The sequence below is a fragment of the Bicyclus anynana genome, chromosome 2 (genome assembly GCF_947172395.1).
Source record: "Bicyclus anynana chromosome 2, ilBicAnyn1.1, whole genome shotgun sequence".
Classification (NCBI taxonomy): Eukaryota; Metazoa; Arthropoda; class Insecta; order Lepidoptera; family Nymphalidae; genus Bicyclus; species Bicyclus anynana.
This window is the reverse complement of record NC_069084.1, coordinates 2,766,489-2,780,844: the sequence shown is the minus strand read 5'-3', so window position 1 is coordinate 2,780,844 and position 14,356 is coordinate 2,766,489. Positions and strand designations below refer to the sequence as shown.

At 38.3% G+C, this 14,356-nt stretch overlaps 1 protein-coding gene across 1 annotated transcript; it reads right to left on the bottom strand.

The window, feature by feature from the left end:
* Positions 1–333: 333 nt before the first annotated feature.
* Positions 334–12,597, bottom strand: LOC112045437 (YY1-associated factor 2). Its single transcript, XM_024081608.2, has 3 exons — positions 12,277–12,597; positions 9,135–9,304; positions 334–6,813 (listed from the first exon to the last, which is right to left on the bottom strand). The coding sequence occupies exons 1-3, from the start codon at positions 12,410–12,412 to the stop codon at positions 6,709–6,711; spliced, it is 411 nt and encodes a 136-aa protein (XP_023937376.1). The 5' UTR covers positions 12,413–12,597; the 3' UTR covers positions 334–6,708.
* Between the last annotated feature and the right edge of the window lie 1,759 nt (positions 12,598–14,356).

The following is a 14,356-nucleotide window of genomic DNA, read 5'->3' as shown; positions in this document are numbered from 1 at the left end:
CTGATAGCTGCGCGACGTTAGCGCTCGTTATAGGACGTTCTGATGCTTTTTAAACTAAGCACCCGGTAACTGTATTTGTTAAATATATATTTAATAGCTGATACCGTGCGGTTTCACCTGCATAGTTTCCGTACGGGGATAATTTATACTTTATTTAACTGCCTCGATAAATAGGCTAACACTGAAAGATTTTTTTCAAATCAGACAAGTAGTTCCTGAGATTAGCACTTTCAAACAAACAAACAAACTCTTCAGCTTTATAATATTAGTATAGATTTCCCCTTTTTAAAAAAATTATAAAATGTAGGTATGAATTGAATAAAACCAAACACATAGTTTTCACATTCTTTATATACAATACATTACATAGATATGGGACTTAAAAATAATTAACATTTAGCACTAATACATTTACACATTGAGTTAACATTCAGCGGTAGGTAATTACGAAAATTTTTTAATAAATTAATTCTTAAAAAAAATATTGGAAACAATGCCAATTCAATTTGTAATACATAAGAGAATAAGGGTTACTACTCATTACAACCATTTGGCACTCATCTCGACCCGTGCGGTGAGTATTGTTTATAACAAGGTATTCACCGTACCGATTACCTTGTGTCAGCCACTGACGATCAAGTAGACTCACATGCCTGAAGCGCTAATGGCTTGTCAGCCGATTAAACTGATTGTGTTGGTCGTGTCATGACATCATGCTGATCGCGACCAACACACGATCATTTTTATCGGCTGACATCAGTTGCACGTTACGACTAGAAGCAGGTCTGATGCGTGGTGGATCTAATAAGCGATGATCCTTAAATCTCTTATGCATTACGAAATATGAATTCAATTTATAAGACCTAAACACACTCGGACTTTGCACACGTTTTAAAGATTATACCCACATTAACAGTCAAATGTATTTTTATGACTAAAGCAAAAAAATGATTTAATTAATTTTAAATAGATTAATTATTTTCATTAAAATTTCATTTGAAATATTGTTAAAAATGTTGATAATGTCATAGTTAAAAAATAAAATTGTCACCATGTACTTTTAGTAAAAATATCAAAATTAAAATTTCATTTTACACCAACTACAGCAAGCTGACAATCATCCAATATGCACAATTTCATGGGGATGCTACCTAGTTAAAAAAAACTAAGCCTAACGTATCATAAAAAGGATATTTATAGACATACTCATGCTGAAAACTGCATTAAAAACAGCTGCGTAGTTATAAGATTTAAGCGTACAGACTGTGGGAAACTACTTTATACTGCAAACTTCTAAAATTTATAGACAAAAAAGGTGGGTAACATTGATCGGATAGTGTGAAGGCGTCTTAACAGTTCTTTTTTCTGTATAAAAATACCGCATGCTTTAGCAAAATATTTTATTTTTAATTTTAAACGCACACTCAGTAAATTTTACTTAAACAACAATTTATACATTATTTTTTTTTAATTAACCGTCATTATTTTAATACTTGTTTATAAGACTTACACGACATCTAGCGGTGACACTAATTACTATTTAATAATTTAATTAAAAAATACAAAACACACAAGTCTTCTAAAACCACCTAATATTAATATAATTTTATTAGTGCAATGGGCTTAGATAAAAATCACATCTCATTAGAGCCAGCCGGCACCCGATATGCACCGCGTTTATTTGATGAACTTTTACGCGAGCCACACACGATCAAGTTTACAAGTCAAGTCTGCAGCGTAGTGATGTGAGTTTGACTATAACTTGTTCTGAAGGCTTGACTATAAATTGTTCGTGTGTGGCTGGTTAGAGAACGCCTTTACAACTGAAGTACATTCAGTAGAAAACTAAGCGCGGTGTAACGCATTTTACCTATTGTATACATTATTGAATTTACTTTTTCTGACATTTTTTCAACATAATTATATTGAACCCCAAACTTTTAAAGCTACCAAAGTTTATCACCAAATATGCTGGCACTTATACTGCTACTACACGATGGATGATATCACGACCATCGAATGGCCGATAGATGAATGGCTATGCGATGGTTTTAACGCATATCTATAGTCTGGCAAGCTCGTTTATACCACTCCCATGATATGTGGGCGACAGGGGGTAAGACTGCGCGGGTGTGAAATCGTGCGTGCGGGGAAGTGATGTGCATCAGTCGTGGGTTTATCATTCATCGCTACACGCCCCCCGCGGTACATCGGAAGTGTTACGAACGAAGTTGCCAAGCTATACACGATAGCGACATTCAGTGTGCATTTGTACAGTGCCATCAACTTATCAGCTATTTTGATCTTTATTAAAATAAGCATCAAATCAATTGACAAAATACTTATCATTTACCTGCTGTGTGATATCCACCAATAAGCACCGGATGACAATTATTACATACAATCTCAATTTCGTATATGTCAACTAACAAACATCAAAGTTAGAGAATTAGCCTGCTGGGTGCTTTTAGTATTATGTTTTTAAAAATGGCGACCGCCGCGACGGTTGTTCTAGTTTTGGGTTAGAAAAGTTTGTGGAACTATAATTGGATCAAGATGGGCGTGGAAGCTATCGCCGGGTTAAAATATCTGTACGCCCATCATTCTTGTTGAAATTGGTAGTTATAAAACATATTATAAGATTATAATAAATAGGCGTATCGTCCATGGCACGTGTGATGCGATAAACTGAGATGAAGCGATCAAAATGCTATCGTTCTGCGCTTCGTTCTGCACAAAACACGTAAACAAAACTGAACGTACGTTGAGTATGTATTAATTCAGCCTAATATATTTGTGATTGTTATCACTTAAGATTATTATTTAAATACTAATAATAGTAAAACTTAAAGCTAAAATAAATACTTATTTAATGCTTGGAACACAACAAGCGCTACCTGCGGTAGATCCCATTACAAAACTCCTTCAAATCTGTCAAAATAAATCAAATTCACGACAAAAGTTACCATTAAGGGCCTTTGAACACGGCGGTTTTTCAAACAAGCCGATGAAGCGCGTTTTAAACGCGCGTCTACTATGCGTTTAACACGTATTAACAGATTCTATGCGTTCTATTGGCGTATCTACGCTTCTGTAGCAATACAAATGCGAAGATCGTGTGTAATGGTTACAACATACTGTGCGTTGCCAAGCCAAGTCCCCTTAACGCATACGGCGCACGTTATCGGCTCGTTTTCCAAAAATCCAGTGCATAGCCAAAAATCATTTCCATCACTTAACCATTCTGTTTACTTTAGAAAATCGTAATAGGTTGTATTAAAAAATACACAGATATTTTAACGTAATCCACGCATATCTCTGTTAACGATATTTTACCAATACACTGGACTCAGTAAAACAGAAAATCTATATACTTTGTTTTTAGCAGGTGATTGATTTAATGTGACGTAACTTTTGTTGAAATCCATCTATAAAGACTTGGTTCACACTTTTCCAGACCTATTCATAACACATGGTTCATAATTCATTTCAAACAGCAAACAATTTCATTATACAGTGTTTACTCATAAGATTGGTACAATATTGTCTATTGTTTGTGCGTTATTGTAATATATTGTTCATTTATCAGCCAATAAAGCTATGAAATCTTTATACACTTACAAAATCTCTGGTATATTAGAATTAGCACGGTATTTGGTAATTAAAAACAATTAAAATTGAACTGACCAAAATTTTATTAAAACTGTTTAAAAAGTACCTAAGGGCAGTCACAGACTAGCGTATTTTTTTCTGGCGTGTTCGTGCTAACACGAATTCTGACTTATCTTATCAGCGTGTCAATACTGGTACAAGTAGATCGGTTGGTAAAAGACGCTTCTCTAAGCTCTTATGGCAGACGCACACGATTAAGTTTACCGTCAAGTCTGCAGAATATTAGGCATGCGGCAGTGAAAAAAAAATATCGGAACCATGCCAGTTTTTCACTGCCCACATCCATAACATAAGCAAGCTGCAGATTTCACGGCAAACTTGAGTGTCTAGCTGGCGTCACATGCGATTCCAAAAAAATGCTTGTTCAAGCGAAAACCTCTAGTCTGAAAATGCTGTAAAATTAAATTGATTTTCCAATAATTTTCCAATTATAAATGACATCCCATCACTGTTCGCATAACATTACTCATTACTTATTATTCATTCAATATAACAATTAATCCAAAACCGTTTTATATACAGCTTCTACAACTCGGCAGTGACCGCTGGTCCTTTCCTATTTACAACCGACAAACTCCACACGACTTATTTTACGATACGATTACGATTTATTTTAGTATAATGCCAGTCCGATATACCCACATGCCTGCTGCGCTGCCGGCATGACGTCCGGTTAAACTCACCGTGTGTGGATCGCGACACTTTCGCTGTCATATCCATCGCGACTAAAGGCGGAATTATATTTGTCTAACGTGTCGTGTCGTGACGCATCAGAACAGAATCGGTATCATATATTTTGTATGCGACACATGAAGCCATCACGACATGTCACATAAATGTAAACGTTGCCATACAAAATGTGTGATACCGATTCTGTTCTGATGCATCACGACACGACTCATCAGACAAATATAAATCCGGCTTAACACTCGATGAATTTTACCAGACGTCATGCCGGCAGCGCTGCAAACATGTGGGTATATCTGACCGTGGGTGGCTAACATAACGTCTCGAAATTATGTCATCCTTACAGTCGCTTTCAGCCTTAAATCATAAGAAAAGCATAGACAATATTGTGTTTACTAGTGTTGTGCTGCATTCATATCGATAATTCAAATTAACTGCTTAAATAAGCAAAGTTTCTTGCCAGTAGACCTAACATGTGACCCAATACTTATCTCGCGAAGACAAAATGTCATAATGTCGACCAATAGCGCCGAACCGACAATATCGCTTTCTCTTTCGTCCTATTGAACCAAACGAGAAAGAGATTGATTGATCGGCCGCCATTGGTCGACATGTCTTGTTTCTCTTCACGAAATTAACGTCGTGAGTCCCATGTAAGACCTACTGAAGTATGCAGACGCGACATACCAAAAAGTCAAAATGACCCTCATGGCACGATAAAATGTACAATCGCATAATAATCACTAGCAATCACTTTTGCAACTGTATCAACCGTATCTATAAAGTAAATCCTAGAAGTAAAGTATACGACAAACTTCTAGTCCGCTTTGAACTCAAGACGTATAGTTACGCAGTTCATCGTGAAGCAACTTCAGAGTGGACTAAACGTTTGACGTTTATTATACAAACATGTTTTACATTTCTACCCTCTGTTTGCACACGACAGGAGGACATAATTTTAAAACGCACCAACTTTTACTCTGAAAGCACACAATTCAACATGGTCCGTAACATGCAATCCAAATAAATTATGTTCAAAGCATTTCGTACATGGCAGCTTTGTGTTAATTTAATTAATTTAAATTAGTTTATCATTATTATTTTATTAATTTAAATTAGTTTATCATTAAAATAAATACTACGCACCGAAGTTAAAACTAAAATGATTCACGACCTTTGAAAACTTGAAAATGGATCAAATAAATATTTAAATTAATTTTCAAGGCTAAAAGTATTGCTTTAATTTTCATACAATCACAACGTTCTACATGGAAGAACGTTATTTTTTCATTTTAAGTAAAACATTTAATTAAATAAACTTATAGTCTAGGCACCTAATAGTATATATACTAATTTTGTGATATTTTAGTACAGATAACTAGATTTAAATTCACAGTTAATTTAATTAATATTTAGAAACTGAAATTTAAAAAATTAATCTTAAATTTTTCCAAACATTCAAGTTTTCAAAGCTCAAGCGCAAATTATTCACTAAAAAAAAAACTATATTCATAGTTGTAAATATTTTTTACCATTACCATTCTCTATCTACCCTCGACGTACTAAGAGTTTCAACAATCCGCTTTGATATACTTCTATTAAAATATGACATAAGCCGTCAGATCGAGCGGGCGTCAACGACATATCTCGTGAACAGAAATAGACAAATATACCAACCAATAGCGACACAACTGGAAATATCGCTATCTCTTTCATTACGTTGAGACGAAAGAGATAAAACTAGGACCACTCTGCCGCCATTGGTTGATATTATATCCATTTATCTTCACGAGATAATTGTCGATGGTCGCAGCTAGGCATAGCATGTGTCAACGATAAATATCCTGTGAAGATTAAGAGACATTGTCGACCAATAGCGGTGGATTTGAAATATCGATAAATAGAAGGAGGTCCTGGCTTCGATTCCCAGCTGGGCCGATGGAGATTTTCTTAATTGGCCCAAGTCTGGTTGGTGCGAAACTTCAGCTTGGCTAGTTACCACTCTACTGCCTGCAAGGACGTACCGCCAAGCGATTTAGCGTTCCGGTACTATGTCATGTAGAAAGGCCAAGGCGAAAGTGGTGTAGATTTTCATTCTCCTTCTAACAAATTACCCCGTTTCATATCACATACCATCAGGCGAGATTGTAATCAAGGGCTCACTTAAATCCGCTGCTATTGGTCTACATTTACCTTTCTATCATGTCGAAATGTAGTGATATCTTATGTGCACTGGCCTAGGAAGGTATAGAATGGTAATCCGACGTATCATGATCGCCTGGTGGAAGGTGTTACCTGGCGGTTGTGAGAGACAGATAGATGCGGAGTGTGGTGAGCGTGAGCGAGAGATCAGGGCTGCGCGTCGTTGGACGACTCGACGTCACTGGAGCTGCTGGCGACGGACTTCTTGGGCTTGTACTCTGTTATCACAACTGTCACACCGCTGACGGTTACCTGGTGGTGAATGGTAATATTGAGAAACATTTTTGTACTAGGAGACCTCCGCGGTTTAGTTTCACCCTCAAGTAGTCTCGATATCAACCAATATTGGTTCTCTGCTGAGCTCGAGTCCCCTCTCAGAATGATAGGGGTTAGGCCAATAGTCCACCACGCTGGCCCAATGCGGATTGGCAGACTTCACACACGCAGAGAATTAAGAAAATTCTCTGGTTTGCAGGCTTCCTCACGATGTTTTTCTTCACAGTTATATTTAATTTCTCAAAATGCACTTAAAAACTTAAAAGTTGAAGGTGCATGCTTATTCACGAACCTCATTAACCGACGAACGCGATTACAACTATGAAACAATAAATTTCGAATTTGTTTTTTTCATTTTGTACAACCCCGTTTTAAACGCGTAGTTCCCGTTCCCCAAAATTTTGAGATTTTTTTACCACTAGAAAACCACGTTATTTGTGAGTGTCATAGGCTATATTTTATCCCCGTATTCTCACGGCAACTAATTAAAAAACACGGAATTAAAGTGTTATAGCCGCGTTGCAACGACTTGCGGTACGGACGGCTTCAGTGCTCGTGGCGTTCGAGCCGTCCACATCTCTTGTTGTGTAATTATTTATGGGTTACTTGGAATAGGCGGGGAGAGTGACTTGAGTGGAAAAGGGGAGTGTTTGTTAACAGTCAAAGGATCCTTTAACCCTACACACATCGTTCACAAGTGCGTGACTCCACTCAAGGTCATTCTCTGCTACTCAGGGTTTATTGGTAACATTCTTAGAGGGAATTGTTAGACCTGACAGACTTTCATTCAATACTGTGTTTTGCAGACAACCGCTTCTGATGTCAAACTCCGACAAAAGGGCTTATTAATATTATGTAAATTCGCTTTGTAATAATACTTTAAATTATCCATTGCTTATTTTACTAGTCGTATAAAAAGTTCGCCACAAACGGGAATGGCGTAGCGCAGGTGTACCTACAATCAGCTGGCCGACCAATTTGGTAAGTGAACCGATCTATAAATATTCAAAGATTTGTTTTTGTGCGTACGCATAAAATTATCTAAATGATTAGCAGATAACGTGTCTTTTTTATTGACATTTCATACCACCTGCACCGTTTCTTTAGCTGCCAATGATATATTTATAGGCTGATAAGTTTGTAACAGAACATATTTCAATAACTAAGGCATATCACACACTATGCGGCCACGATTACGATTAGTTGCAGGCCGTGGTCGCATAAGCTTCGCTACGGTTAGACTGCGCGGTTGCGGCCTCGGCCACGACCGGTCGTGAAGCGGCGAATTAAGAGTGTGCAATATGTAATTTGGTGGTTACAAATGGTTCTGGATCTCAGATTCTAAAAAAAATTAGGAGCTTGATATTTGGGTAAATGATATTTCAAAGTGTTAGCTTTGTTATGACTATACAAAATACACAATTTGTAAAACTTTTCTCGATAGTTTATTTTTTTGAAAAATACATGTTTTGCTCGCATTTTGCTTTCAATCTCAGGAAAAGCAAACATATTTTCTTAAATTTTTGTTTTGTATAGAAAATTAGGTATATATCTTGAACATGGCCATTTTGTTTTTCGTTATGTTGTTTAATTTACTTGCAATTAGGTAAAAATGGTTTTGGCGCTCACGTCATAAAATTTGCGTCGCGCGTCAATCGCTCCGTGCTTTTCACTCACGTGAAAGTAATAATTCGGCGTCTCGTTTGCGCTTCGAACTATATCCATATCGTACCGACGTCCTGCGCGCTCTTAAGGCAGGCATCCACAAATCCGCATCGTACGTATCGGACGCATCGCATAAAACGGATTTTTAATTTTACGGTAGATTCGTGCGATCCGTACGAAGCGGATCAGTGGCCGCACTGTTTTACTTTCCGTACAAAGAATACGTTGGATGCGATGCGTCCGATACTTACAATACGGATCTGTGAACGCTTACATAAAATCAAAAATTGAATTGAACGCTTACCATTATCGGGATGCTGTTAATTTACGAACTGAACTATAGCTTGGCTAGTTCGTTGATGACACTCCCATTTTATGCGGGCGACGGGGGGAAAGACTGCGCGGGTGTGAAATCGTGCGTGCGGGGAAGTGAGGTACAACGGTCGTGGCTTTTTCATTCATCGTTAAACGCCCCTCGGCCCGCGCGGTCCATTGGGAGTGTTACGAACGAAGTTGCCAAGCTATAGTGCGTGAGCGACCAGTCGTAGTTGGCGCTTCTGTTGGGCGCAGTCCCCGCCGCCTGCGCCGGGTTGATTATGATATACTAAGTACAATAGTAAGTTATATCTCACCTCTCTGGTCTGTGCAGAGCTTCTGTCCACGTTGTTGAGGCGTGGCGGGCGGCGCTTCTTCTTGAGCGAGTTGGCGGAGCGCGGCCGCTTCTGTGAGCTGGTGGGCGCAGTCCCCGCCGCCTGCGCCGCCACCAGCGCCGGGTTGATGCGCGGCTTGCGGGTGGAGGTACCTTCGACCGACGAGGAATAACATCAACCACGGATAACCAATCAATGGGGTCCCAAGGTGCTGAAATGGCGACCCCGCACTAGTAAGCGCAGTGTTGACCGGCCTCCCACCAGGTGGACTGACGACATCAAGCGAGTCACAGGGATTCGCTAGATGCAGGTGGCTCAATGTCGTGATGTTTGAAGTCCCTACAAAAGGCCTACGTCCTGCAGTGGACGTCCATCGGCTGATATGATGATGATGATGATGAATCAATCAACTGGTTCGTGCCGCTAAGCAGGCTTGCTCTGATATATGGTTGCAGGTGAATTAATATCTGCTTCATCATTGTCAACCCATATTCGGCTCACTGCTGAGCTCGAGTCTCCTCTCAAAATAAGAGGGGTTAGGCCAATAGTACACCACGCTGGCGCAATGCGGATTGGCAGACTTCACACACGCAGAGAATGAAGATAATTCTCTGGTATGCAGGTTTCCTCACGATGTTTTCCTTCACCGATTGAGACACGTCATATTTAATTTCTTAAAATGCACACAACTGAAAAGTTGGAGGTGCATGCCCCGGACCGGATTCGAACCCACACCCTCCGGAATCGGAGGCAGAGGTCATATCCACTGGGCTATCCCAAACTTTGTACGAAAGTCATTAATTTTTTAATAAGAAATTAGAAACATCTTACTATGAGAATTTACTCAGTAGGTTAGCACTAAGGTAAAATTTTTAATTTTGGATAAAAAAAGTAAAAAAAAAAAATGGGAAACTTATGCAGCTAAAGTCCCCCCCCCCTCTGGCCCGATCTCAAAACTCAATTTCCCAGCATCCCAACGCGACACAGTTTTCGCATTAGCCCCGAGCATTTCCTTGTCTTTGCATTTCCAATGTATCCACCAATTATTGTATATGGAAAGACGTAGGACGTAGGTAACTAGCTATACTGAGTACATAACTATAGTCGGGCAAGTTCGTTCATAACACTCCCATGATATGCGGGCGACAGGGGAAAGATTGCGCGGGTGTGAAATCGTGCGTGCGGGGAAGTGACGTGCATCAGTCGTAAGTTTTTCATTCATTGCTACACGCCCCCCGGCCCGCGCGGAACATCGGGAGTGTTACGAACGCAGTTGCTAAGCTATACTCCACTAGGGACCCGCCCTAGCGACGTATGCTGTATCGATACTAATTATAATTAGCATATACTACAGGATATCTTTTCAGTTACATTTTTTTTTTATTCTCTACAAGTTAGTCCTTGACTTGATTACAATCTCACCTGATGGTAAGTGATGATGCAATCTAAGATGGAAGCGGGCTCACATGTTAGATGAAATACCACACCTCCTTTCGGTTTTTACACGACATCGTACCGGAAATCGCTAAATCGCTTGGTGGTACGTCTTTGCCGGTAGGGTGGTAACTAGCCATGGCCGAAGTCTCCCACCAGCCCGACCTGGATCAATTAAGAAAACCTCAATCGGCCCAGCCGGGGATCGAACCCAGGACCTCCGTCTTGTAAATCCACTGCGCCACGTAGGCCGTCAAATTTTAAGATATTAAATATCACGTGTCTCAAACGGTGAAGCGTGGCGGAATTTTGGCCTAACCCCTCTCATTCTGAAAGGGGACTCGTACACAACAGTGAGCCAAATATATGGGTTGTTAATGATGATGATGTGCATGACATCATACAAATCACGACCAACACACGATCAGTTTTATCGGACGTCAAGCCGGTAGCGCTGCAGGCATGTTAGTTTACTTGATCGTTAGTGGCTGAAATAAGAGTTGGGCGTTTGGCAAAAAGCGCCTGTATCCAAAAACAAGTGTATTCGCGGATATAAAACGATATTTTTTTCCAACATCCTGAGGAAACCTGATTTCACATACGTAAAGAATTTTCTTAATCCTTTACGTATGTGAAATCTGTCAATCCGCATTGGGCCAGCGTGGTGGCCTAACCCCTCTCATTCTGAGAGGAGACTCGTGCTCAGCAGTGAGCCGAATATGGGTCGATAATTATGGCACAGTCTAGAAAAAATAATAAACCTTACAGACTAAGTATACACGAAATATTGTAGGTATAGAAACCTATTTATAGATAGGTAGGTACTACAACGAAAAAAAAAATAATGGGAACTACTAAATTTGCAATTATTTAATCATTAAATTACACCTAATTGCAATGTTTTTTTTTAATTTTAAACAATTGCCCAATTTGCATATTAATTTTAACTCAAGTATTCAAGTTAGTGGTTGCTACTCGCTACTCGATAGAGGTCAACGCTTTTTAACCTAACAATAAAAAAGTCGCCGTTTAACAATTAGTCACACTATCAAGTGACAGCTATTTAATTTTATCGGATTATATCGACTACAGCGCCATGGGCGGACGTTTTGTGCGGACTTATAATGAACTATTTTTATTTGGGAATTTGTTTACATTACGAAGCAAAAGGAATGAAATGTTTAAATACTAAACTAAACTAAACTAAATGTAAAATGTACAGTTTTAATAACTAGTTTTAGCATGTAGCTCAATGCTTTAACATTATTGATAGTAAAATGTCTTTGTGCATATTTTAGAAGCTGCTATTTCCTGTAGAGTAGGTATCTATATTTGTTATGTGAATTTCATGGAATTTGCTGCGAAATTTCTTTGATAAAACAATAGACTACCTACTATACAACACCTACGCACGTAATCTAGGCCCTTCTTCTCAGTAGGTACGTAACATGAGAAATAATCAATACTGCTAAGACTTTGTTCTTTCAAGTGTTAAGATTATGCACAAAGTATGCTTAATTAATGAAACACGTCATTATTGCATTCAGAGAACGTCGTTTCACCTTTATAATTAACTTTACAAATGAGTGTAATGACTTTTGTGTCCATAATTATTCAGCGAAGGTGCAGAATGAACATCAAATTGAAGTCGGTTTTTGAGGTTGTTATCCAAAAATTAAAGCCACATTACCTTTTCTAACGTCACACATTGAGCACTTGAAAGCTTCGGCGTTATTCCTGTATGTACAAACGCTACAATCCCAATAATTTTCTTCGAGCACTTTGGACGGCCTTTTGCCTCTCCGAATGGCATTTTTCTTGTCCATTTTAAAGCACACTTAACCCTAAATTATATATCTCACGCGTTAATCATGATATTTTGGAATAAGCACGGGCTTTTCTAACGCACATTAATGAAATATTCATTCTAAGAATCATTATTTATGTTTTACTGTGCACAGAATGTACACCACCGACCGAACGTCGCCATGACAGATCGCCGAGCGCCGGTAAAACAGGGCTGGCGCCACTAGTTGTGGAACTGTTTTACCGATATATTTAGAATACAGATTAAAGACAGACAGGGTAAAAATTGAGGATGAGACACAGACAACATATTAAGAAAGTTTATCTTTACGATTCTAGGGAAAATGTTAGCTGTTGAAATTGTTGAATTTACGTTCTTTAAGCGTTTTGCTTTTATAATCGTATTTGTTATTTTCTTTTATTTAATATGTAGGTATAACTGTATAAGATATTTATTGATGTTATTATACTGATTGAAAATCTGTAAGAATACACTCTAATCATATATTACCAATATAGACCTATTTTCTAATGATATTTTATACTATTTTCTCTATGTCTCTACCCGAATAGTTACGTTTCCGTTGGTCGATTCATACACATTAAGTAGGTACGGTAGGCATTTAGGCAACTATTAGTTTCAATTTGGATGGCTTTGGGAGGTAGTAGGTTTCAAAGTTCCAGAGCCCAGTTACGCAGTAACTAATAACTAATCTATGGCCCAGACTATAATCTACACATAATCATCTTGAATAGGAAACCGAATCACCTCGCCGTCAATCAGGCGTCGATTCGGTTACGACTAGGCGATGGTGACGCCGCGCTTACGGCTCGCCGACCTCACGTTGATGGCAATGCGATAGCGATAGCGATACGCAGGAGGGTGAGAAGGGCAAACATGCACAAAGAGACATGCTCTGGAAGACGTATGCAAGTCCCAAGGCGAGGCGTTTACGTTGCGATTCTGATTAGTGTGCGTTGCAGTATGGAGTTTCGTATAAAAAATACTCAGATCGAATTCATACGGTGTCGATCCTTTTCAGAGATGATTATATTATTAAGTAGACTAGATTGTGCGTGGCAAAGGATTTTATACTATAGGTAGTACGTTTGACTGTTTAAGTTTGAGTATAGTACTAGTAAAAAATCTTTGGTGGTAACTTTAGAGTTTAGACAGAGTTTTAACGTTTGTTTGGTGGCTGGTAGCAAAACCTGGTTCCAAACTCATCCTGAACCAAACTAATTATTGTCTACTTTCCTATGGTAGGAGCTAGAGCATCGGCTTGCTTACAACTTTTTTATATTATTCAATTCAATAAACATAATAAGTAATGTAAAAATATAATAATAATTATTATTTTTAATAATGATAATGATTCGAATGTTTGTATATTACTTAAAATAAAGCAGAGTCATTAAGTTTAGTGGCTGTATAACAATATACATATACGTACTGCGATAATCTTTACAAAATACACCGATAAGTAAGTAGGTAGGCTATACAATGAAGATGTATCAATAGGTTCGCCAAACGATTTAGTTTTTTAGTATTCGTCCAAGTTTGTGATGAATCCTTCAAAAAATGCTTTAAATTAATCTTTATTAAAATACTAGTGGACGCCCGTAATGAAATTCTGTTTTTCACAAAACCCGCAGGAACCATGGATTTTCCGGTTTATAAAGTAGGTAGCCTATTTCCTATGTTCTATGTTCTGCTAAAAACTTCAGTTCTCTCATAATAATTCTCCCATAAAAAAAAAAAATGAATCTATTGAGATTCTTCACTTGTTTTACTGTGAAAATGTAAAGACATACTTTCGCAATTTCTCAATTGTATTAGTTTGGATATATCAATTAGTATGGATTTTTATATTATAAACTAGCGGACGCATGCGGCATTATCCACGTGTTTTTTTTTTGTTTTTCATAAATCCCGCGGGAACCATAGACTTCTCCGTGATAAA